Genomic DNA, 26,837 nt, shown 5'->3' on the forward strand with positions numbered 1-26,837 from the left:
AAAAAGAAAAATAGACATAACAATGAAGTAAATCCCTGTGTGTTACTCACTACACTCCTCCAGCGGCTCATCTGAATTGTCACCGCAATCATCGTCAACATCGCATTTCCAGTTCTGCGGGATGCAGCGTCCGTTGCGGCACTTGAACTGTCCTGGGTGACAGGTCCTGGTGGAGCAGTGGACAGGGTCTTCGTCGGACTGATCGCCGCAGTCATCCTCCCCGTCGCACTGCCAAGACTCGGGAATGCACCGCTTATTTGCACACTGCCACTGATGGCTTTCACACTGGTGCGTTGCTGGGAGGAAGTCAGAGAAGCCGACAGTGAGAAATAAAAACAGGCTCACTATGACAAGCACATAGTTTATTTATAGATAACCAGTTTAACCACCTACCACACAGCACAGCATCTTCATCTGAGCCATCAGGACAGTCCTGGTGGCTGTTACAAAGAAAGTGTGAACTGGTACAGTTTCCATCATTGCACTGAAACTGGCCGAGGCTGCAGTGGCGAATCGGGCATGTAGAGGGCTCATCTGAGCCATCTCTGCAGTCTCGCTGACCGTCACATTTCCACCATATAGGGATGCATCTGTTGACACAGAGGCAGGACAAACCCACATTGACCATTGTGGACCAGAACATTTAATGAATAACACGAAACTAACAAACCATGCATTGATTATCTGTAGCATTCACAATTACAGGGTAATACAAATAGAGTTAAAAGGTTAGTATGAGCTCTGTGAAGTTATTATCGGTAAAACTGTAGTTCCCTTTCGTGTCAGCTTGACCATGTTGGAAAAAATTAAGTACATCCTAACAGGTGAAAGGTTAACAACTACTAAGACCTATCCTGTATCCATCTGCCTCATCAGGTTATTTAATTTAAATTTCCAAAGACCCTTCAGTGATATGTCATCTTTCTACTGCAAGTAAGTGAGCTATTACCGATAACTTTGGAGAATCTTACCTTAAAAAAATACTTTTCAGAGTTCAACACATCAATTAGAGAACCATTAAATACAAGGATAATTAATTATAAAACATCTATTGAGAGGATTTGTGGTGTCTTTCAGTGCTTCTGTTTGTAGAGCAATGCAACACATGAAGACTTCAGTAATAATAGTTGTGCTATTTATAACTACTATAAAGTGCTTAGGAAAATTTATTTCAATTACATAATCCTTAGGGGTAGGGGAAAAAATCTATTTTTTGATGCATTGAGTTGCGGACCTACACAATTCTGAATCCAGAATCAGGTCAAATTTGTTTTATGGTAATGTCTACAAAACACTAAAATCTGATAGGTGCATCTTTGATTATTAAAGTTTTCCCTGATGCAGAGGAGTGTTATTTACAATAATATAAGGACAGCAGGGATTAGGAGCTTTTGAGTGACAAACATGTAAGGAAAACATCTAAGACTAAATCATCTTTTTTTGTAGTTTCCTATTCAGTTTGGTAGAGGACGACAGATACTTCGAGTGCCACAATGCTCATAAAGAACTGCTGCGCATTAAAGAAATGGTGACAAACCGTTCATTGTTTGCACATCTGTACTGGGTGCTGGTGCACATGGGCAGGCATCGGGTCACACCTCCTATTTGAACAGCCAGGAAGTGGTCGGGGCAGTCACAGGTGTGTTCTCGCCCCCCATGACGGATTAGGCACAGGTGAGAGCAGCCCCCATTGTTCACAGCACAGGGATTGTTCACTGTTAAAGCAGGAGCCACAGACAAACAATATGAGTTGACCACAGCTGAGCAAATAAGAACAGGCTACTGATGAGTGCAATGCTTGTGAAGACTCACTAATCGGCTGCCGGTAAGGATGGCATACGTGAATGTCGAACGGCCTGTGTGTGGTGTTAACCAGGGCTTCTCGGCCAGAGCCGTCGTACTTGTTGCCTTTCTCCACTGTGCGTGTGTTCCAGTCAGTCCAGTACACCGTATCTTCGAACACAGTCAGGGCAAAAGGGTGCGGCAAGTTCCCGTCGTACACTTTCTGTCTGTGGTGACCGTCCAAGTTGGAGAATCTGAGTAATGAAATTTGATTTAAAACGTTACCAGTGTCCATTTACTGCGGGTAAAAAGGATTAGACCACCTTCCTGATGAACTCACTCAATGTAGTTGAGATGAGCATCTGACCAGTAGAGTTTGTCATTGGTGTAGTCGATTGTGATGCCGTTGGGCCACTCTATCTTAGTGGTGACAATTGCTGCTTTATTGGTTCCATCCATTCCAACACGACCTATAAAGGCTTTGTCTCCCCAGTCTGTCCAATAGACATATCTATCAGGGATTCAAAGAATATAAAATTAGAATGCCTTTGCACATATATGTATCGGCATTTTCCATCAACATGTGTATGACTGGTATACTGGACCATTTCTAACAAAACAAAACTGTGTTGGTAACTAAATTTACAAAAAAAGGTCCTATTTTGAAGCATTTAAGGTTAATATGTGCCAAAAGAAAAAGAAAACTCTAGAAGGTCTGATTGGGTCTGAGTTATTTCTGATGATAAATGACACAGTTTTTGTTTATTACCTTATGCAATGCACAGTTCTCTGACTAGGCTATGTTAATAAACTGAATGTTTGGAGTCAGAATTATATTTATATGTCCAACTAATTGTTAGACGATAAATCAGTCCGGCCACCAATCAAGTAACGTGTATTTCATTTAGCTCTTCTTACGCATGGTTACCGCCGGTTACCGCTATCAGGGCATATCGAGGTTTTAGAGTTGTACAATTTCAAAACCATTAAAAGTTTCCATCATATCGTTCTATCCTTAAAGGTGCTTTAAATGAGATGTCAGGCATAATGTTGGAGTGATCAAGGTTTTCTACAGCTGTAGTGGGGATAGAGTATCTTAGTGCATCCTCTCCCCCACCTGTTGCTGCACAATGATGGCCAGTTGGCTGAAGTAAGACTCTTACTCATTTTCCTTGCTTCTGACAAATTTGGCTGTCTAGAAATAATTCTGGTTTCGAAAAACTGAGATATGTGTAAACCAAAGAAACCCCACCCCTCACTTCTGTTAGGATAACAACTGTAAAGGGCCTGCTACAAGTCAAGCATCTGTTAAGCAGGCGACTACAGGGTGCGATAGCTCAGCCATTTATCCAGCTTATGTGACCTTGATCTACTTGTGTTACTCTAATAAAGAGAAAAGGGGTATTCTGTGCTTTTAGCACAGGAAAGCAGTTTTTTCTCATTTTTTCACGTACGTTTATGTATAAAAAAACAATAAATACAAAATGTTTTAGGGCTGCAAAATATCTGGAAAATATGCAGTATTATTGCTTAATATTGGGGTGATGATATCAATTACAATTAACCCACAGTTTCCAGGCAGTTTTGTCTTTTTCTTCATCCCTTTAATTTCCACTCAGCTAAAGTAAATTAGAATATGCGCTCCAATGAGGCACATTTGTCACATTAAAGGTAGCTTTTGAAAATAACAACCTTTAAGTAGGTATTAAACATACACTTCATTAAGCTCACATTTCTTTATTATATTTTTTGTTTTATTGGTCTGATGTATTTTTGATCTTAAATGTTGTTTTATCAGTTGTATGCAGAAAATCACAATTAACAGTGATGTGTAACTGATCTATATAATGTGCTTCACTTAGTGAACTGACTTATTAAAATAAATAAACTTTTCAATAGTCTTCTAATTTACATTAAGTATGGGCATTAGGGCAGTGAAGGTCTATCAAACAACAAAAAATTATCATATGTTGCGTCCCGGCAGTCCTTTGTGATTTGGATATTGCACAGATGTGTACTACAATGATGACTGTGATTCAGTCTATCGTACAGTTCTAGTTATTTTGTATTTGCAGAACATAATTGTTATAATCACCATATTTTTGTAGGAACACAAATTAATTTTGTTTTCTGACTAAAAACATTTAGATAATGTTAGATTATTTTTGTCCAAATGTATTTCAAATTAAAATAATTGTTATCTAGAGGGTTTTTGAGTGAGCCTAAACCAAATTAGTTTAGCTTGGGAGAATAGGAGGATGAGAAAACTGCCTATAGACAAGATTACAGCTGCTGTTTTAAAAACTAAATATTTATTTACAAATACAATGGAATGAACGAATGACTGAATGAATAAATAAACAGACAGACAACATTAAATGACTGAACTTCTCACCCATATTTGGGATGCAGAACAATACCCCTGGGGTTTTCAAAGCAGTAGCTGTTATTGACATCAACACAATGTTCGGCCAGTTTCTTGACAAAGCGACCATCCAGCTCAGACACTTTGAGGCAATCCAAGAAGCTGTCCACCCAGTAGAGTTTCCTTCCTATCCAGTCTACCGCAAGGCCCTCTCCATGTAGAACCCCACTGACCACCACCTCTCGGTTGCTGCCGTTAAACAACATCCTCTCTATCACTCTGCGGCTCACATCAATCCAATAGAGTCGTTTGTCAACACGGTCAAAGTCCAGAGCGACCACGCTGGTCAGGCCCTGCAAAATAAGGGAGTAGGCCTGCCCGTCCGTTGACAGGTTCCTGAGATAATAGTGGTTGCTGAAGATGAGGTAGGGTGAGATGTTGCTATTCTGACGGCAGCTGCGTCCGTCCGGCTCTCTGAGAAATCCCGGAGCGCATTTGCACACATAGGAGCCAACGGTGTTTTCACACATCTGACTGCAAACACTGGATGTCTCTGCACACTCGTTGATGTCGTCGCATGTTTTGCCGTCAGACATGAGACGGTAACCTGGACGACAGGTACAGATGAAGCTGGTGGGTGTATCAGTGCAATTGTGATCGCAGTGGTGAATTGATGGGTCTGTACACTCATTGATACCTACAGAGAAGAGAAGTGGCAAAATATGTCAATTTTGCTACACTACCTCCAATATTTAGCAGTATCTTGAAGTTTACGTACAAAACTTGGTGCCCCGTTTTCAATTTATTGTGGATTTTCGCTAATCCATACAGTGTCACAATTACACACAAGGGTTCCTACAAATTCACCATTTCAAAATTCAAGAATTTGTACTCTTTTCTTTACTTTTTTCCCAAGATATTTCATTACAATATAGACATGTGAGAAACGTTAACAAACTTAGGTTTTATCATCTGTCTGTTCCACAGATCATTCAACAACACAATGCTGAATATTTTTTTAACCCATCCAGATTTGTTCTATTTCAAAATCAGCCTGAACAAACGATCAAATCTGGCCTTGATTCTCCTACATTACTTTCAGTTTCTTTAATATCATAGTTTGTGACCTGTGACATCTTCCTTTTGTTTAAAAACAATTGTAATAACCATGAATGCTTTGTTTGGCATTAAAACCAAAAATTGTTCAAAAACCTCAGGTCCAGTTTAGACTCTTACGTGAGTAATTCTTTGGATTTTTGAATTAACACTACTTTTACTGTACATATTCTGGCTACTCTACCCATCTCTGATGATAGTTTATGTAAACTTCAAACAAGAACTGAGCAGATAGCAGGTGTGATCTTCTGAATTCAGCTTGATTCTAACTCATTAGCCAGTTTACATCTGTTTACACTTACCACATCCCTTTTCATCGCTGTTGTCGGAGCAGTCATCATTCCTATCGCACACTATGCTCAGGGGAATACAGTGTCCATTTTCACATCTGAACTCTCCGGGGGGGCAGGTGGGCTCAGGTGTATGGCATATGTGGTGCAGCTCATCAGACTCGTCGCCACAGTCATTGTCTCCATCGCAGACAAAGTCGTGGGAGACACAGCGGCCGTTCTGGCATGTGAACTGGTGTGGCTGGCAGGGCTGGTAGGTGCAACCCTGCTCATCACTGCTGTCTCCGCAGTCATTGCGACGATCACATCTGATTTTGTATTACAACACCTATTATCCTCAATGTTTACTCTATTGGAATGCAACATGGCTGTGTAATATTTTAAAGCCAACCTGTAGGAGCTGCGTATGCAGAGACCATTGCTGCAGGTGAAGTCATTAATGCCACAGGATCTGCGGGTGCAGTTTTGATGCTCATCTAGAGCATCTGCGCAGTCTGCATCTCCATCACACACCCAGTCACGTGGAATACACTTGCGTTGAGGTGGTTGGTTATTGACACAAGTGAACTCTGTGCTTGAACATGTGCGATTGGCTGGGGAAAACAATAAAATCAGACATGAGGATTTGCAAGAGGCTGGTGACATATTTTGGAAATCCAAACATTCCAAACTGTATTTCAAACCACAGTCGTGACAGCATTGTTTGAAATAAGTCTCCTGCTGAGGCTCAAGCACTGCTAAAGTCCCTAGCTTCAGGCATCTTATTTTTTGGAGCAGCATATAATAATCTTGATCCAGCCTGAGCCAGAAAGCCAGAGAGAGGAGACAAGCACAAAGTAACGAGTGAGGCAGGAGAAATCAGGAATGCTAGCTCCTTGGACTGGAAATCTAGTGGAGACTAAGATGTTTGGGGCCGATTGGCAGTGTCTCCCCCAACAAATCTGCTTGAGGAGTGCCAGAATCAAAGTCAAAAAGCCTTGCAAAACAGGGGAGTAGAAGAGGAAAAAATGCAATAAGATGTAAAAAGCATGTCTCAATAAGAGCAAACAAGTACTGGAACCAGAACCCTGAGCACATCCCTGCTGGTGCGCTTCAAGTCCCAGAAGAAGCTGGCGATGAACAACTAGAGCTGCACGATATTAGAAAACGTGGCCATACAATTGCTCCGAAACATTTAGTAGTGACATTAAGGGCATTTGGCCAATATATTATTGAAATGTGAAGTGAATTTAAGTAGTCTGTTGCAATTGAGGTATTGCACTCACTGATATTGCAAGGATGACTGTTATTCAGTAAACTGTGCATCTCTATTATAAATCTGAGATTATTAGGAAAAATGGGTGAATTTTGTTGCTTAAACTAGATTAAATTGTCAAATTCGGATTTTCGCTCATGACTCAAGCCCTCTTTGATCAGTTTTTACCATATTGCAAATATAGCCATAGAACATTACCCTGACTATAAGAAGTTTCACAAAACTAAATTAAAGTATTTATGAAATAAACCAAACTTATAGCTATTGTTCGATGTTTGCTAAATTAGGAAAAAATCCCTCAGGATCATGTTTACAATTGGGTATACAAAGCATCTGTCAAAATGAGTTGACCCACACGATAGCACCAACAATTGGAGGACAGCTGTGAATTTAATTTTTGTTTCTGAACAGCACTGAAAGTCTCCACATATATTTTCCAGCTGCAGTACAAGTTTTACTGGAGATAAAATAATCGTGAAAAAACAAAGAAATTGGAACAGGGTTGCTTTCTCAACTAGATGAACGGAGGGCGCGTTCACTCGCCTTTGCAGGCTTGGACTCCTAATAAGTGACTGAAGACAGAAGAAAGAAAGACAAGTAAAACATGCATACCACAGTTGTGTCTCTGATCTTCATCACTCATGTCACCACAGTCATTGTCTCCATCACAGATCCACGATAAAGCAATGCACCTGCCGTCATCACAGCGAAACTGATCTGCATTGCAGGTTCTGACCAGTGTGGCTGCAGAGACAGACTATACACATTAGATTTTAGATACCACAGCAATAAACACAGAGGTTTAACTAAAATATTCCAAATCCCAGATAAATTTCACCTACTGTTAATGCTAAAACCTTTATGATGTGTTTATCCTGACTGTTCGTAACTTTTCTTTTGCTGTTAATTCCGTCATAGCTTTTTAACTTTGAAAGAGGACACAATACAACACTGGCAAAGCTTTGGGAATAGTCATGGCAACTCCACATTACCATGCATGGTGAGCAATCTAAACAAAAGCCAAAGTGAGGCTCTGTAACCCCTGGCGGATAAAGAGAGGGGGAGGTGCTGTTTGTCTGAGGACATTGAGGGGCGTCACCACAGAGGAATGCAGTCCACAATAGGAGGCCTGACTGACCACATCATCAACAAAGGAATACACCACTGACTCGCACTCTCCACTACAGCCCTCACAGGAGCCTCTCACACTGCACAGATCGGCTAACAGACACCTTCACACAATAGGTGAGCAGCTGATAAAAGGTTGGGGGTGGTGTCTGCGGCACAAAGCTGGAAGGCTCATTCTGGGTGTGAGAGAGCAGAGGAGCACTCACTGCAGGAGAGGGGTTCATCAGAGCCATCAGAGCAGTCAGCCTCTCCATCACAGTACCAGTGGGCGGGGATGCAGCGACCGCTGGAGCAATGAAACTCACTCTGGGAACAAGTGGCTGCAGCTATGTAGAAGATGCAGACAGGAAACAAATTAGCTGGACATTTTTTCACAAGAATTTGAAATTACTAACATGTCTTTGGATCAAAAATAAATTATTGCTAATCAGACAAAAATTGTGGTAAAAGCTAACAGGCCTAGAAGGATAAATTAGGATGAAGTATTAGCTTTTTTAAATATTTTTATAGCCCATAATCTAAAAATAAATGTAATTAATGCTGAATGAAGTTAATAAATACTATGAAATTGAGAAAGAGTATATTTGAAAAAAAACATAATAATAATAGCTCTTTTGAACACAAAATCATGATTACGATGTAAAATACCTCCTCTCACTGCTAATGACTGAGGAATTATGGCAGTGTGGCTATACTGCTTACTTTATAATAACTGGCCTACCTGGTAAAGATGTGTAACAAGCCTTAAATATCTTCTATATCAGTGGGATAATTTTGCAGAGAAAAAAATTAAAAACCTTTAATTTTAAGAGAAAGGATTTTTTTTAAACAGTTGCCAGATACACTTATTTGAAGTTCTTATGAAATAAGTGCAACATTTTAATGTGAATGTTGCCTTTTTCTTGAGCAGATCAGACTTTTATCAGTAAGCTGTGTCTTTATGTTTCCCTGGGGTAAAATTGGGGTGAAAGAAAGAGGTCTGTTTCTCTTACCCACTCTTGAAAATAAGAAAGACAAGAGAACTTGCCATTCAAGCAACTCATCTGGTAATTATTGACAGGGAATCTGTGATGCTCTTCAAAAGACCAGTGCATCCCAGTTATAGAGCATAACACCACAGTATTTTTGAAATGCCTGGACATTTTAAACAAAGATATGATAAATAAAATAAAACATTAATATTGGATCTTTCAGTAGGATTATGATCAGAAGCATACTGCTAAAAGAACAGAAAAACACAAAATCTGCAATTTTCTATGGCCAATCTTAATTCCTTGACCTAAGTTCTGAATGTTTTAGAAGACTTGTGGAGTGGATTGAAAAAAAGAGTCCACAAAACAGGACTTGTTTTCTTCAAGAGAGACAGTGCAAAAAGAGTAGTCAAAGATCCCTCTTTCTGTGTCATCCAACCTTGTAAAATGTTGAGTGCACTGAGTGCTGTTCTACTGGTAAAAGATGTATAAGGTTTTAACAAAAGTGGCAAGGGATTTTGCAAGAAAATGTATGATGGTTTCCCAACTAAATAAATTTACACAAATTAATCTTTAACTTCAGTAAAAGCTCACTTAATTTGAAGGCTACCTAATTGTCAATCCCAGGAATGCTAAGTGAGATAGCCTAAACTATCAAAGAGAAAAGATTTTTAGCTTGATAAAAGTTTTTAAAGTTTCTGAACTTTTCCAAGACAAAAACTAAGATGTAAAAGCACAATAAACTAAAAAGGTAAACATGTAAAATATCATACAGCAGCAGAACGTGTTGCAATAAGAGGCTTAATTCTGTCACAAAAAAACGATGAGTTCCCCCCAAAGAAATTGAGTTTTCAGACCAGTACAGGCATCTTTTCACTGAAACAAATCTCCACCCAATAGTCTGATAAACACTCTTTATCTTATCTTTCAAAGCGATCTTGGGTCAGTGAACCATTAATGCTGCTTTTAGTTCTAGTCATGTAATTGAACTTGGCCAAGCAGAGACCTTCCCAACACTTGAACTGTGTAACAATCTGCACTTTTTGGCCTAATGGTACTTTTCCTGTTCCAGATCACAGCAGTTTGCTGTGATCTGGAACAGTAGAGTTTGAACTTAGGTTAAATTCCTTTCCTGTTGAAGAAAGGCTGTGGTAATATATGATCTGGTGTATTTATGAGAGAAGACATCTAAAAGAGAACATGCAATGAAACTGTTGCTGAACTCACCACAGTGTGTTGGGCTTTCATCGCTCATATCCCCACAGTCATTGTCTCCGTCACACAGGTAGGACCGTGGGATACAAATGTTGGTGGATTGACACTTTGTTTGCTCTGGCTGGCAGGTTCTCTCAGCTGGAATAACCACACATATGAGCACAGTAAAACACAGTAAACACAGAATATTTATAGCTGAAACCAGTTATTCAAATACATGGTGTAAAAAGGCAACAATTAATTTTTTTATTAAATCAGACTAAACCCTTCCTGTTTTAGATCAGTTAGGATAACTAACATTGTTTCTATCTGCTATTTGCCATTATACCACTAAATAATCTTTTTCATATTTTTTATACTTTCTTCAAACTCAGAGGTTTACATGCAACTACCTCACAATGTCTTTAAATGATTTAAGAAAGTCTGCACATTTGTCTTTAAAATCTTCAACAATTCTTCAATTCACAACATTTGGGTTAATTAGAGATTTACCTGTCAATTTTTTTAATGCAACGCCTCAAACACACTGCTTCCATGTGGGATGTCAGGAAAAATCAAAAGAAACACGCCTAGTTCAGAAAAATATTTCTAGACCTCCACAAGTCTGGTTTAACTTTTGGTACAATTTTTAGATGCTTGAACGTTCTCTTGTTTAAACAGTTATACACGAGTATAGGGTAATGTCTGGCCTTCACGTCATTAAAGAAGGAGACTTGTTCTGGTGAAAAATGCGGGGATCAATCTTTTAACAAAAGCAAAGGATCTTGTCAAGATGCTGGATGAAGCTGGTAAGAGATTCCTATATCTTCATTGGTTGAAAGATCACTCGGAGAGGAAGAAGCCATTACTCCAACAGCAACATAAAGAGCCAGATTACAGCTTGCAAATGCAGACAAGGACAAAGACCTTCATTTCTGGAGACATTTCCTGTGGTCTGCTGACACTAAAATTGATGTTTGGGCATAATGACCATTGGTACATTTAGAGGCAAAAGGAATGATTCTTGCAAGTTGAGAACATAATTTTAAGCTCCTATTTCACACAGACATTCGTATTTTATTTTTAGTCAGTTCCCGTGATTCTTGAGCCATCTGGCAAAAGTTTTGAGCTGTTAAAAACTTTGGTCCAGAACTCGCGAATCCAAAAAAACTCAAGTAATTCTTAACAAATTCCTGGTTCATTATTAGGTAACTGATTCCTGGTTGATTCTTCTGTATTCCTATGTATTCATAACTCTGTCTTGGATTGTATGTCCAAAAACAAGCACTTTAACACTTTTTTAAGATTAAAAAATTGAATCTCTTAAATATCAACATTAATCATTCAAATACATTTACTTCTGCTAGTCTCTGATCAATTTTTATTATACCTTGATGGAAAATCCCATAAATTGCCAAGAATAGTAACGACTTCAAACTTAATGGTACCTAATTCTTAGATGCAGTCGGCATTTTGTTTATTGATTCCTATCTGATTCCTAATGTTTGTGCAGTATTAATAGATTCTATGAAATCGTGCTGAATTCTTGACAACATCCAGCAAAATCTCCTGACTTATCTTTACGTGTCGTACCTGAATCTCACAGATTGGACACGAATACTTGCAAAATTCAAAGAAACCTTAGAAATCCCAAAATTTCGCATTTTGTGTTATTTGTGATCTGTGTGGAATTGTAGCATTACTGTGAAGTACAGAGTGGCAGCAATGTGTGAATACTTTACTGGGAGTATTCACACTTGTGCACTTTAAGACAGGAATTGGTCTATCAAAGGGACTATCACCCTTAGCATTGTGGCAAAAGCAAAACAAAGTCACTATTTTGAAGGGGCTATCGCAAAGATAGAAAGAACATTTTGGGGCATAGCTGTCCCAGTTAGGCCTGTTCTGGCCTGAGGAATGGGCCAAAATTCCAGCAAACTATAGCAAGAATGTTGGGGAAAGATACCCAGAATTTCTGACCAAATTAGGACCAAAGTAGGAAAATGTATAAAAAGTTCTGAATATGAAAAAAACCTTTTTGAAAATTCTATTTAAACTCTCTCTCACATTAGTCTGGCATTCAGCAAAAAAAAAAATGTTGGTAATTCTACATAATCTAAAACATGAAACATTTAGTCTGTTTTTATGTCAAACTGGTAGAAAAAAAAGCGTTACTTGTCAGTTAAAGAAACTCACGGCAGTTTTGTTCATCAGTGGTCCCATTGTCGTTGCAGTTGTTTATGCCATTGCAAACATAGTCCTTTGCAATACAGCGGCCATTGTTGCAGGCGAACTCTGAACTGGGGTCACAAGGTCTGAACAAACAGCTAACTTCATCACTGTTGTCTCCACAGTCATCGTAATGGTCACAGCGGTAGTAGTAGGGAACGCATCGCCCGTTGCCACAAGTAAACACGGTAGGCTCGCAGGTGTGGAAGGCTGCCGATCGGAATCAAGAATGGGTCAAAGCTTTAGCTGAAAGAGCCTGAGTTTATACAAACTTATAGGCACCTTCAACAGGAACTAATTTTACCTGACAGTGCAATAAAGGCAGACAGCAGCTGTGGGACTGCATGCAAAAGCAAATTCAATTGTTAATATTGCTTGCTGCTTTTAAAGAGGGTTTAGTAGCTTAATCACAAAGTGCAAGAATACACACCAGCATAGCTGAAGATTGGTTTATGTCCTAAGAAAGCAGTTTGTTAAAGAAAAAAATTACACATTTGTTAGTATTAGTGAAGGAAATATTGCAGAAAAGACTCTACAAAGCTGATTTATGACCAAAAGAAACTTTTAACCCAAAATCTTTTTAGAAGAACCTACCACACACTCTCTCCAGCTCATCGCTGTTATCTCCACAGTTGTTGTCATTATCGCATATCCACTGTGCTCGGATACAGCGGCCATTCATACAGGTGAACTGGCCTGCCTGGCAACGAGTCCCATTATCAGGAATACAATACTTGCTGTCAGCAAGGTACCATCGACCTTCTGATGGGCACTGACACTCAGCTCCATTAGGTCCTGACAAGAGCAGGATCACCAAACATTTACATGGAGGTTCCACTGAATTAAAAGTTTATTTCTCTCTTAAAAATGGTCGTTTGTACCTGGTGTGCAGATGTGGCTACAGCCTCCGTTGAACTGCTGGCAGGGACTGTCACACTGCTGCTGCTTCCTACGGGCTAAAACATGAATGTCCATTGGTCGGGATGGGAGGTTCTGAATCATGACCCTCTGGTCAGAACCATCATGTTTGTTGGCCCGATAGATGCTGCGGGTGTTCCAGTCAGTCCAATAGATGAACTGACCAAACATTGTCATTGCAAACGGGTAGATGGCTGTGCTGACAATGACCTCACGGTTGGTCCCAGAGAGAGAGGATCGCTCAATCTTCTGTCTGATGGCACAGCAGCACAGATGGTACAGCAAGAGCAGAAGCTTTAAAAGTAACAAGATAGGCAAATAAAAAACTTAGGTAAGAAGTGGAATTTATCAGATCTTACAAGCTTGCATCTGCCCAGTAGAGTCTCTCCTCTTCATAGTCCAGAGTCAGACCATTTGGCCACACCAGGCTGCTATTCACAATCTCGGTTCGGAAGTTTCCTCCCAAGGTGGCTCGCTCAATCTTTGCATGGGTTCCCCAGTCTGTCCAATACATGTATCTGTACAACAAGAAAGAGGCAACTTAAAAAGGTACAGACTAATTTTGTGAATCAAGAGGGTTTGCTGTGTAGTGCTTACCCCCTGCAGGGATCCAACGTGATAGCCCTTGGCCTCAAAACATGGGCGATTATTGTTCTTTGTGCACCATCCACAGACATAGAGCTAATGCTCTGGTTGACATAGTCGCTGTAATAAATTCTTCTGTTTATCCAGTCGTAGGCTATCCCATCAGGAGCCCCAAGATCTGTCACAACCACAGCATGATTACTACAGTTGCTAACCAATAATAATAAAATTTAAACTGTAGGAGTACTAAACCTACCGGCAGCTACTACAACAGGAGCTGAAGTGGGAGAAGACAGGCTGATATAGCTGATCTTGCTTGATCCTGCACCTGAGCTCTGAGTGAAGTAAATTCTGTTGTCTGTAAGATCAAAATCAAGAGCCACGGAGGTACGAGGCACATTGACAACAGGAAACGGCACTGCATGGTCCTCAGGATCAAGTCGCAGGCTGCGCACTGTGCTCTCAGTAGTGTATATGAGGTAATCCTCCTTTGAGATCTCACAGCTCACTTTATCTGTGGCAAGATCACCAAAAGCACAGCTGCACTTTTTATTCTGAGTACCTTGGCTAGAGCCTGGAAGGGCAAAGCAGAAGTGAGCACAGCCTCCATTGCGTTCCATGCATGGGTTGTTGTTCAGCTCCTGGACACTGGTAGGCTGAGTACGTTGGTCAAAGATAGTAACATCCCTCAACATGTTTATGTTATCTCGAATCACAGCCGGTGGCTCTGTTCTGCCTGGCTCTTTGCTCGCTTGGAAAACTTTTTTGAGGTTTCTGTCCACCCAAATGATGCTGTTCTCAAACACTGTAATTCCATAAGGAGTTGGATAGCGGCTGCCATACCTAACTATCTCTGTCTCCCCTCCATGGGGGCTGATGCGGGCAATCATATCCAGAGAGTCATCCACCCAGTAGACATAGCCAGTGTGCCAGTCCAGAGTGAGGCCTCGTGGAGTAATAATCCCAGAAGACACTAAAATCGTACGGTTGGTTCCATCCAACAGTGCACGCTCAATTTTGGGGTTCTGACCATAATCGGCCCAATACAAGTATCTGTTTCTGGGATCCACAACAAGGTGCCGTGGCATATCCACCTGGGTCTTGAGCAGCACTCTGCGGAAAGTTGTGTTCAAGCAAAGTACCTCCACATAGGTCTCAGTCAGGAAGGCGTTGGTGAAATAGAGGTTACCTTAGGAAAGAATCAGGAAAGTTTGAAATTTGCCACAATAATATTGGTTTAAAAGTCATAATTCATGAAGTATATTGAGGGAAAAAGTGTTGTAGTCTACCTACTATGCAAACAGCATTTATTTCAATCATGTTGAATTATACAAGTAAGAATGTCCCATTGGTGTATTGATACAACGTATGGCCATGTTGAGGTTAAGTGAGTATTTGTACAGATAAAATCAAAATTCATTAATTTAAAGTGAGGAAAGCAATTGTGTTATTAAGGAAATGTCTTTGAATATTATGCACATTAAACTGCAGCCAATTTGGCAACGTATTGGATGTACTCATTACCTGAGTGAAGAAAAAGTACTAACTATTAAGGTAACATAATCAGAGATTATTTTGGATGTAGATAGTTTTTAGTTTTAGTATAACAGTAAAACCTTTTTTTCAAGTTATAATATAGAGTGGGAGTCAGATGGATTATTATAATCATTCCCTATTCCAGAAAAGTAGGGCTGTTTTCCAAAACAAAACAAAAACCCTAATCTGTAATTTTTCTATTTCTTAAAGCCTTAAAGCAACTGCAAAAAAAGTTGAAGTGAATTCGGGGAAGATCTTTACAGTAATGGAGCAATAAACTAAAAAAAGGCATGTGCCATTCATGAATGATCCACACTTACATTGTTCATTTTAATGTTATTTTGAATCCATAGAGCTCTGTCTTAATGTGACGCAACAGCTTACCTGCAGCCCAGTCCACAGCAATGCCCCGTATCCCGTTTCGTCCTATCCCAGATGTAACTACACTATGTAATCCTGATCCATCTGGCTTTATGCGTCTGACCCCGTTTTGTATCGCCACAGTGCTGCTGAAGTCACACCAGTAAATGAAACCAGAAGCCACGTGCACATCAATGTGGAGAGCATTACGACCTGTAAGAGGACATTTTCAAAGTTCAGTTCATTTAGTTCATGTTCTCTACTGGGGCACTTTTGAAGAATCAATGCACATCACATTGTAAGTGTATGACATGCAGCACTGGGACCAGTATATAAAAGTCACTGACCTCTCCCAGCCACAGGGACCATGGCCTCAGCGTGATCTGAGCCTTCTAGACTGAAGCCTTTTATAGCAGACAGAGTGGAAATGACAACGTAGGACTGATATGGGGCACAGGTTTGATTGTCTGCCTTAAGTTTAAAACCTGTCGCACATGCACAGGCGAAGAAACCTTGTGGTCGAGGAAGACAAAGCTGCTCACATGCTCCCATATTGTTAGAGCAGCCATTTGATGTACCTGCAGAGGCTGAGTTTAGAGAGAAAACACAACATTGGAAATACACCAAAGACAAAGAATCATTCTAACAGTAAATGTATTAAGACATGCCCTGAGAAATCGGCCGATGAACAGAAACAGACAACTTTCTGCTTGAGCGCAAACTCTTATATGACTTTTCCAATTAGTGAATGCACCATTTTTAAATGCTAACCAAACAGGGGTAACAACAACACTTTTCAGTGTGGATGCTGCGACTGAGAGAAAAATACCTCAAGTTAGCTATTTTTAGTATCAATTAGGCGTTTAAAAATAAAGTCTGATGAAGCACCCAGATATAAGGAGCTATTAAAACAGTGACTGTATTTCTTATGACATGTAGAGATGAGCACGTGGTTCATTCAGGCTGCGAAAGAGCAAGCAAAAGCAAGATTTTCAGCAGATAACAGGATTCTTAAACTGAGTGCATCAAGTAAACTATTTTGTCCTTTTGAGCCTTCAGCATTAATGAAATATGGTCCATTTGGAAATGTTGGCAATTTCATCTGATTAGCTCTTCTTGTACACTTGTCATTTTGCTCATTTGCCTGAGTACATAAATTTAGTGGTTCTCATTGTTCACTCCTGGATTCTTCTGTTTGCCTGACTGTTTCTATGCCCGGTATTTCCTCTGCTTTATGACGTCCTTTGTGTGCAATACCATTTTTGTAAGTCCTCTTATTTATTGTTAAAGTACTCATCTTTACTTTCACATCTTTTCTTTGTTTAGGTCCTTACAACGGAAACATGGCATCACCACTGTTCCATGTTTTCTCCATTTGTGGATATTGGCACTCATTGTGGCTCATTGCAATCTCAAAACTCTTTTCAAACTAGCTTTTTAACCATTTTCAAGTTGATAGATATAATTGACTTTGTTTGTCATCTGTTTTTCAAATTTCAGTAGATTTTTAAGTGATTTCTTGATTGTAAAATTAAGGCAGTAATCAGGACTAGGTGTGGCTAGTAAAACTGAACCAAACAATATGTGGTTAATCATGGTATATTGGTTAATTCATTAATTAACCACAGGTGTAATTATATTTTCACATAGAGGCTTTTCCCTTCATAATTGAACCTATCATTTCAAATCTTCATTTTGTAAGGTTACTTTTGTCTGTTGCTCAAATTTGTTTAATGATGTTAAACCTTTACGTGTGACAAAAAAAGCAAATCCAAAAGAAATTTGTAAGGGGGCAAATACTTTCTCTTGGCACTGCTTTTTATAGTTTATACATATAAATCGGGTCAAAATTATATTGGCAGGTTAAAGCTCTCCAGATCAGAAATCAGCCACAAAACTATATGGTGCATCTTTAGTCAACTGTGCAAATTAACTGTGAGGGAGGATGCCACTCACTGTATCTAAAATGAACTTTCAGGACTCTGAGTCCAGACACGTTGTCCCGCATCACAACCCTGTTGGCACCAGTGGACTTGTCTACACGCTCGATGACCTCAAAGTCACGGTCGCTGAAGAACAGGTAGTTCTGGTAGACAGCCACACCCCAAGGGTGAGAAAGACCAGTCACGATGGTGATGCGGTTGGTTCCATCTGGATCCCCACGCTCAATCTATGGCAGTTTGATAAAAAAAAACAAAAGAGAAAGGTTTTTAATGGATGTTTACATCAAGGTTAGGGTCAGACCACATATTAAGCTCCACAGTTGGGAGCAGGAAATAATAGGATGAAACTGACTTTTCCAGTGCTTGTAACAGCCCAGTACAGCTTGTTCTCTTGGATGTCCACAGTGAGGAACTCAATGTGATCAAGGTTGTTGGTGAAGAGGATGGCAGGGTTCATGCCATCCATGTCTGCTGATGCTACCTTAGCTGGGATCCCGCTTTCCGTTCCCTGGTCTGTCCAGTACAGTTTGCTAAATAAAATGAAAAATGCACATAGAGTTGTGTTGCTTTAGACAGTCACTGTTAAAACCAGGAATTTACTTCTTTTCTCACTGTCTGTCATTTTTCTCAGTGTCTGACATTTGAATCAGGTTGAACTTTTCTAATTTTTGGTCAGTTAGTATTACCACAATTATGTGTATTTGCTAAGTACCAGAATAATTGGTTCTTTAAACTTTCTTAAAATTCAAAAGTTTACATACATTTCAATAGCATTTTGTTGAATTTCCTATAAACTGCATGACTTGGGTCAGATGTGTTGGGTGTCCTTCTACAAGCTTCTCACAATACAGCTGCAGAAACTTTGGACCATTCCCCATGACAGAACTGGTTCAGGGTTTGGAGGTCACCTTGCTCATACAGGCCTTTTCAGCTCTGCCCACCAATTGTCTATGGATCTGAGATCAGAGCTTTGAGATGGGGACTCCTAAACATTGACTTTGTTGTCTTTAAGTCACTTTGAAAGTAATCTGTCTGTATGCTTTGGGTCATTGTCAATTTGAGAGATCCATTCATGCACAAACTTTAATTTCCCAGGAGATGTCTTGAGATTTTACTTCCTTTCTTAGTGTCCTTGCAGCCCATGTTTGTAAAGGGCCTGTTTTACTGTAGATGATGATACTCTTTTCCAGCTTCAGACAGCATCCTCACAATATATATTTTTTCTTTTGTTCTGGGGTTGATTTCTTACAAAAAAACATGTTTACCCCTGGGAAGCAGAACCCATCATCATAATTCTGGCATTTAGCAAATAATGTTGGTAATCTTAACTGACCTGAAACAGGAAAATCTTATGTCAGTAGTCTGATTTAATGTCAGAGAATGCCAAAAAATAGTTTTTTTATACAGTGTACATAAACTTCAGTTTTAACTGTATACGCTGAGGATTTACGAACAAACATTATTTAACAATCTATTTAAAAAAAACACACACCTATAATCGTAGGCAGATTAACGAAACAAACACATGCCAAGGTTTTAAAAAGTTACCATTTAAAACCACAAAATCTTTCCATCATACCATTCGTGCATTTTCAAGAATTTTTAAAGAAAGTCATACAAAGTGCCAAAATAACTGGAGATTTCTCAATCTATATGCATAGCATAGTGTAGCACTAGCCCATCCCCCACCCATTGCTGAGCAATACTGTGTTTCACTTTTCCCTTGGTTACAAAGAATACAAATTTGGCTGCTTGGAAACACTTCTGGTCATTAAAAGCAGCCACGGTGGGGAAACTCACACCATCACACTTGAGGTAATCCTCGTCTAAATCTACAGTTGGCAAGCTAGAAGCAACATGTCTGCATCTGACTGCAGGCTGCTATACAGACATGCAGATAGCCTAATAAGCCAGCTAATAGCTTGCTAGAGTCCCAGTGTTAATCTATAAAGACCAGAAAGGCAAAAAGATATGATAAACTTAAATTAGCTAAATGAAGCTGGTGTTTATTGTATATTTCAAAATAAAAATTACAGTAAATAATTGTTAAATATTACATCCCTATAGCTGTAATAATCCCTACGTTGTATAATTGTAGCAGCAGTGGCGTTAATGCTATAATACTGTAACACTGGGGTATTTTTACTTTAGGTTATCATAACGTGGGAATCACATCATCTCCCGCCTACATAACTGGATGTAACAGGATTTGTTTTAAAGAAATATGATGCATGTTTAAATCTGACAAAGGCTCGGGTCAGCTCCTGCTTCTTCACTGTAAGCTGGTGGGGTTTTAGATGGCAGCAAGGCCTTGTTAGGATCTCTCCTGAGGCCCACCAAATGGAGGCTGTTAGGGCTCAGTAGCAGTGGATTTGAGTGGCTGTGCCAGGATGGTGTTAAGTGGGGCTTACCCACGTGCTGGATCCACAGCAATGCCAACAGGACTGCCAGCGCCGGTTGGAGAGCCGTTGTTTGTGATTATAGTTTTCCGGTACTGTACATCCCCTCTCAACTTTAAAACCTGGCCAAACAAAAGAAGTAAGTGAGCAGATAGAAAAACAAATTAGTTAATAAATAAATAGGTTAATCTCACCTCAATAGATTGTGTCGCTGGATTGGTGTAGTACAGGTTCTCTGTGATCCAGTCCAGGGCCAGGCCAACAGGGGAGCCGAGAATGGCTGCGGGAGCAAACTCTGTCCTGTTTGTACCGTCTGACATCACCCTGTGGATCTCACCCTGTTTGACAGATTTAGACGTATTAATGTCACCAAAGGTCTTACGTTAATGTCTTGCTTGGATCATGCGTGGCTAAACCGAATTCTACTGTTTATTTCTGTCAACCTCCTGTTATGGAGACAAGGCTTTGAGAACTGTTACCGCAGCATGTTTTGAGTTATAACTTTACAATAAACAGAATAACTTAGGTTTGCATTTTAGTATGGCACGTTGGAGAGCAGATTGAGATGGACTCACAGGGTGTTCCACCCAGTAGATGGTCTGTTCCCTGTCATCAAAGTCAACATCATAGCCGTTGTGAAGACCAGCGACTGGAACCATAGCATCATTGCTCTTGTCCTCTGGGTTTAGTGGAATACCATAGATGATGCTGTCTCTCACAACCACCAGAAAGGGATCTTCAGCTTCCAGAAAATAATAAAAAATTGTGTTAATTCTGTCGAGGAAAAGGTGTTCATCATAGTTTATGTCAACAACCTTTTCTTCTGATGAAAACTAGATTAAAACTTAATAAAAGCTCTCCCTGAGAGACTAGAACTAACATAAAAATGACTGATATTTTTAGCAACTGATGGAAACAAAACACAAATGTTGGAGGGCATTGAATGAAATTAAAATCTAATATTAGTCACGTGGTAAGGCAGGGCAATTTCTACAAATAAGCAATCAGAACTAATATTCCTGGGCAGAATTCATTGAATAAACTGAAATATTTAGCAGCAACATGGTAATGACAGAAAAACTATAAATACTTTTATTGTTCAGGTAGACGAGACCTAATGGCAAAGTTGCATAAACACTTATTTGTACTCTGATACTTTTAGTTTTTGAATGGGTAAATACTGACTTTATGTTTCAAATTGCCGCCTTGCATGCCCTGCTTTCTAGTTTTTTGATTTAAAGATAGCTGTGGGATATGTTGCATAAACAATGAATACTATTTTGGATTTTTGGTCTAAATCCAAACATAAACTGAATCTAAGCAGAACATAAACAAATCTAAATAGAACATACCTTAAGTGAAATAAAAAATAAACCCAAAAATTGGACTAATTGCTATTTGCAAAAAACAAAACAGATCCTGAAGTAGAATTAGGTGTGGTTGTGCATCCTATGGTTGCTTCCTATGCAAATTAGGGATCTCAAGCTGGGGGACATTTGTCTATAAAGAGGATTGACTGGTGAAAGCCAGTTCCACAATCTGAGTTGCTTTGTCATCAGAGATTAGAGTCAAAGAATGGTTGTAGGGCATTTTCATTCTTGGATAATTGTTGGCTTCAGGGAGAGATTGCAGTCTGCTTGGTTTGTAGGGCCTGAAACCCGAGATGAGTTAAGCTGCTGACCTAAGGTGGACTCTTTGGACCTTGCATTAAAGGTCCCTTGTCCTCTTGAGACCATGAAAGACATGCTCATATGAGTCCCAATATTTATGACCTGAGCAGCAGGTTACAAGATAGTCTAAATGGAAGGCTGTTGACAGGTACCTGATTCAATCTATAGTACAGCTATGCTGTTTAAAAAGATTTCTCCTCAGTCAAACCTTAAGATAACTCTATGCACAGAAAACATGTAAGAATCAAATCTGGAGCAAGTTTTGCTTTTTCATGAAATAATCACTGCTGAGATGAATACTTGATGACTATATTAACTTATCAACAAAATTTGACCAGACTTCCTTTTTTTATCAATTTAAGTGATGAGTGTTTTCCTCCTGTTGGCAGCCTGCATACCTCTGGCACAAGTGAACTGGTCCGCTGCCAGAGTCCAGCCTGAGGGGCAGGCACATGAATAGTATCTCGGCCCCACAGCAGAGAGTAGGCAGATATGAGTACAGGCACTCCCCAAGCAGTGATTTATCCCTGCAAATTGAAAACAGTCCGGTTAGTGATCTTAGCAAGTTATATCACATACTGGCTGCAGCAAATATGCAGCTATAGACAACAATAATGCATAGCAGATTGATAAACAATTTTTTGTGTCCTGTCGCAGCATTTCAGGGATACTACATGGAGCAGAAGGTTGCCTACATGTGCCAGGGCAGTTTTGCTATACAAAAAGGATATTTGAAGATAATATCCTAATTGCATGATTAACTTTATTAATTCAAGATTCAATCCAGCATTAAAGTAGGCAGACCACATTGATGCACTAGTAACCTGTGTTTGTATATAGATTTATAAACAATTAAAACTAGACATTTACATACACTGTGTAAAAAGACACATACAACCTTTTTTTCCTCACTGTCTGACATTAAAAATATATATTACATGTTATATAATAATATAATATATAATAATATAGATATTTTTATTATATTATTTCAATTCAGAAATTCAACATTACCATGCCTTTAAATAATTTAGGAAAATCAAATGGACTAATAAAACAACTTTTGAGTTAAATAGAGCTACACCTTTTATGACACACTGGGATGTAAAGAATTAAGCCAAGGTATCACAAGGAGAATTGGTGACATCCACAAATCTGGTTGGGTATCTGCAATTTCCAGATTCCTGAAGGTGCCACCTTCATCTGTATATGCAAGTATGGAAAACACGGCAATATCCAATCATCAAATCATACAGAAAGGAGACCGGTTCTGTGTCCCAGAAATGAAAATGCTTTACTCAGAGCCCCAGCACAAAAGACAAATATTTTGGGAATACACTGATTCAAGCTGGTAGTAGTCCAGTAGTCCAGTACAAACATGGACCGAAAGGCCATTCAGCGAGGCCACTACTCTTGACAGCAACAGTGTATTCCAGATTACAGTTTGCAAATACACACATGGACCTTAAGTTTTGGAGAGATGTTCTGTGGTGTCTGGCTATAATGAACATCATTAAATTTGGAGGAAAAAGAGGGAAGCTTGCAAGGCTGAGAAAACCATTCACAACTGTGAAGCACGAGTGTGGCAAAATCATGTTGTACTGGCCTTTCACTGTAGGAGGAATTGGTGCAAATCACAAAATAGACGGCATCATAAGGAGATAACATATCTGGCTTAAGCTGTATTTTAAATATTTCTGCCATACCTGCTGGTTGTCTGGTTGGGTGCACTGCCACCAGACCCATTGGCTGAGGGAGGTTGAACAGCATCACTGTCTGGTTCTCCCCATGCCACTTATGAGCTCGCATCACTCGGTTGATGTATCTGTCAGTCCAATAGACAAAATCCTCAAAAATGGTAATTGCGTGGGGATGTTGCAGTACCTTTTCATAGAGATCAGCAAAAGAAAAAGAAAGTGTATTATACATGCTATTCAAAGGAATGAATGTGTTCTGCACATGATTAAACTATTAGCTCCCCTTAAGAGAAAGACAACTCACCAAGTCACTGGCGAGGACTTGTTTTCTGTTGTTGCCATTGTAGTCGCAGTAATCAATGAAGTCCAAATAGGCATCAGCAAAGTACAGCAAACTATTTGGGTAGTCTATGGTTAAACCATTGGGCCAGTAGAGTTTGCTGCTTATAATGACTGTCCTGAGTTTCCCATCCATGCTGGCCCTCTCAATGCGGGGGTTCCTTCCCCAGTCAGTCCAAAACATCAGGTGAGCGCTGCAAAACAGAACCAATCTGACTCTTTCTATGCTGTATAGCCGTAAGTGTTCTCTGTGTCATGCAAAAACATTCACACCCCTACACTTTCAAGTCACAGCCACAGACTCAATGTATTTTATCAGGTTTTTATGTGAAGGATCAACAAAAAGCAGCAGATAACTGTTAAGTAGAAGGAAAATGATACATAGTTTTCAAATTTCTTTCGCAAATGAAATTTTGAAAAGTGAAGCATGCATATGTTTTTACCCCCGTTTACTCTCGTACACCTAAATAAAATCCACAGCAGGTAGAATAGTTTTGACCAAAGCATGTTCATGTCTTAAAAAGGCCCAGTCAAAGCCCAGACCTAAATCAAATTAAGAATCTGTAGCATGAATTAGGAATTGGTGTTCTTCATCATATTTCTCCGAGCTTAAGCTACTTTGTAAAGAAGAATGGGCAAAATGTAAGTCTACATATGCTTGGTAGTGACATACCCCAAAAGATGTGCAAACCACCTTTTTGCAGCAACAAGTGGTTTTAACTCAAATGCACATCACATTTTAGATTTGCTTTAACACAAAATTTTGAAACCTAGGCATTGTTTTCCTTCCACTTCCACTGCAAATATGTACTGTGTATTGGTCTAAAACATAGCATACATTGATGTTTGAGTTTATAGTGTGAAAAATTGGAAAATGTATAAACAAAGAAAGAAAAATGTCGCTGACCTGTCTCTGGGGTCCAGCACAAGACCTCGAGGATTGGTGACATTTTCACTAACTAATACGGTCCGGTGTGTGCCATCCAGTTTAGACACTTCAATTGTCTCCAGGACGTAATCAGTCCAGTATAAATTCCTGCCCACCCAGTCCACAGCAAGGCTCTCTGTCACAGTCACTCCACTGTCAAATATCTATCCACAAGATACATTCTTAAATGAACATATTTCTAAGGTAAATTAGCACTAAAAGGGTTCCTACACATTTTTCCTTTATGATTTCCAGGGTCTACTTCTCAAGTTCTCAGGAAGGAAGGAAGGACGGAAGGAAGCACAGGAAAGGAAAGAGGGATACACGAGAGAGGAAAAATGTGAAAATACAAATATTTTCCATACTCTTACTTTGTTTTTTTATACTTATCCTAACAGGAATATAATTTTAAAATCAATATCAATAATTTTCCAGACTGGATAGGAATCCTTCAATAAGAGCTTTATTTCCCTTTGACTTACCACAGTTCTCTCACTACCATTTATGTGAGAACTCCAGATTCTGTCCTGGCTTGTATCAGACCAGTACACACGGTCCGAAACAGAGTCGAAATCTATAGCCACAACATTGCGTCCGTCTCGAATCAGTGACCGGATCACATTCGGTTGAATGCTTATTTCGTCTTGGATAATCTGATTTCGACTGGCCACGAGAAGGAAGGCTTGACGAGAATCTGGAAAAAAACAGATATCCAACTGAAATGACTTTCTATGTTTATTTCATGCTAACAGGAACACTTTGTGCATGTGTGTGTTGTGAGTGTTAACAACAGCCACACAAAACGACTCTTAAATAGGCCCTACTCAAATGCCAGTCCTTCGGAAATGCACTTTTGTCCAAATAATGTCCTATTGTATAGCAAAAGCTTTCAAGCAGTTATCAGTGAGGGAAGAGGAGCTCATGTCAAGCACGCTCCCCTTATAAACAGCCCTTTGTTTGTGATTATGTCCTAATTACGGCAGCGATGGCCAGTGACTGACATATATGTTATTTCTCTTATCGTTGAAATCAGAGCAGCAAAGAAACACAAGAAAGAAGAAAGACAGTGTGTCCGTCTGGAGGTCTGGGGGCCAAGTTCCACTTTTTTTCCCTCATGGCGTCTTCCAGCTGGACGAGCAGCGAAATCAGATACATGTTTGATTGGTGAAAAATGCTAAAACCAAGATCACGGTAGACCTCATATTACAAGCATATCCTTTCAAAATAAAAATGTTGAGGTTGTTTAAAACTTAAGGGATAAAGAAATGTCATACTCTGGAGGTCAAAGACAGTTCTCCCTCACCTGAAGCCTTGCAGGTGCGTTGGTCTGCTTCAAGCGTGTAGCCCTCCTGGCAGTGACAGCGGAAGGAGCCTCTCTCGTTAAAGCAGTGCTGGCTACACAGTCCCGGGGGATTACACTCATCTATATCCTCACACGTTTTGGAGTCATTGCTGAGCTGATAACCAACAGGGCATGTGCACTGGGCCCCAAAAGGCCCTTGGATACAACCATGTGTGCAGCCAGCATTGTTATCAGAACAGCTCTCCTGATCTGAGTTAAAAGCAAAAAAAGGACTATTTAGAAGAGAATATCTTCAAATAATTCCTTTTATGTACATGCAGCTCTCTAATGATGGCAAATGACATTAACAAAGCAAAAACTACATCCTTAGAATTGCTGTCCTGTGCTTAAGCTAGGCTATAAATGTGGTGCATGGTGATTGATGGAAATTTATGACAAAAATGATTATCAATGATATTGCATCTGTTAAAAATAAATCAAAACTACTTGCAGGATTTCTATCAATTATTGAGAGTTTCTTCCTACCTTGTAAAGGCTCATCTGAAAGTTGGGACAGAAGCAAGAGGAGGAGGGAAAATCACAGATCATTTTCAGGTCAGTGCAGGACAAATCACACACATGCTTGATTTAAACACAAGAACACAAACATCAGTGTTTGACATTCAACACAATTTTTCTGTGATATGAAGCAGCAGCTTTTAACATATAACAATTACGAAAGTGTAGAATTAAACAAAATCAGCTTAAAATTGATTGTTATTCTGTTGGTGAATCTCACTGAAAACAAAATAATCATGCCTTAATGTAAAGGAAAACATTGTCTGCACTA

At 39.5% G+C, this 26,837-nt stretch overlaps 1 protein-coding gene across 1 annotated transcript in view; it reads right to left on the minus strand.

Annotated features, from left to right (window-relative positions):
• lrp2a (low density lipoprotein receptor-related protein 2a) overlaps positions 1-26,837 on the minus strand; it is a 73,722-nt gene that overhangs the window by 21,282 nt on the left and 25,603 nt on the right. Inside the window, exons 26-58 of the mRNA XM_047370248.1 lie at positions 26,534-26,548; positions 26,009-26,257; positions 25,188-25,399; positions 24,685-24,869; positions 23,743-23,971; positions 23,448-23,625; positions 22,140-22,268; positions 20,647-20,813; positions 20,266-20,409; positions 20,084-20,193; positions 18,025-18,202; positions 17,686-17,899; positions 16,077-16,316; positions 15,754-15,942; positions 14,090-15,022; positions 13,846-14,011; positions 13,608-13,766; positions 13,212-13,501; positions 12,925-13,125; positions 12,761-12,787; positions 12,635-12,670; positions 12,298-12,540; positions 10,135-10,260; positions 8,143-8,262; positions 7,421-7,552; positions 5,945-6,146; positions 5,566-5,861; positions 4,178-4,844; positions 2,123-2,293; positions 1,813-2,036; positions 1,538-1,715; positions 394-590; positions 51-296 (exon numbers count right to left, since the gene is read on the minus strand). Coding sequence (XP_047226204.1) covers positions 51-296; positions 394-590; positions 1,538-1,715; positions 1,813-2,036; positions 2,123-2,293; positions 4,178-4,844; positions 5,566-5,861; positions 5,945-6,146; positions 7,421-7,552; positions 8,143-8,262; positions 10,135-10,260; positions 12,298-12,540; positions 12,635-12,670; positions 12,761-12,787; positions 12,925-13,125; positions 13,212-13,501; positions 13,608-13,766; positions 13,846-14,011; positions 14,090-15,022; positions 15,754-15,942; positions 16,077-16,316; positions 17,686-17,899; positions 18,025-18,202; positions 20,084-20,193; positions 20,266-20,409; positions 20,647-20,813; positions 22,140-22,268; positions 23,448-23,625; positions 23,743-23,971; positions 24,685-24,869; positions 25,188-25,399; positions 26,009-26,257; positions 26,534-26,548 — 7,053 coding nt within the window. The remainder of the gene's footprint in view (positions 1-50; positions 297-393; positions 591-1,537; positions 1,716-1,812; positions 2,037-2,122; positions 2,294-4,177; positions 4,845-5,565; positions 5,862-5,944; positions 6,147-7,420; positions 7,553-8,142; positions 8,263-10,134; positions 10,261-12,297; positions 12,541-12,634; positions 12,671-12,760; positions 12,788-12,924; positions 13,126-13,211; positions 13,502-13,607; positions 13,767-13,845; positions 14,012-14,089; positions 15,023-15,753; positions 15,943-16,076; positions 16,317-17,685; positions 17,900-18,024; positions 18,203-20,083; positions 20,194-20,265; positions 20,410-20,646; positions 20,814-22,139; positions 22,269-23,447; positions 23,626-23,742; positions 23,972-24,684; positions 24,870-25,187; positions 25,400-26,008; positions 26,258-26,533; positions 26,549-26,837) is intronic.

Source organism: Girardinichthys multiradiatus, chromosome 7, assembly GCF_021462225.1.
Source record: "Girardinichthys multiradiatus isolate DD_20200921_A chromosome 7, DD_fGirMul_XY1, whole genome shotgun sequence".
Taxonomy (NCBI): domain Eukaryota; kingdom Metazoa; phylum Chordata; class Actinopteri; order Cyprinodontiformes; family Goodeidae; genus Girardinichthys; species Girardinichthys multiradiatus.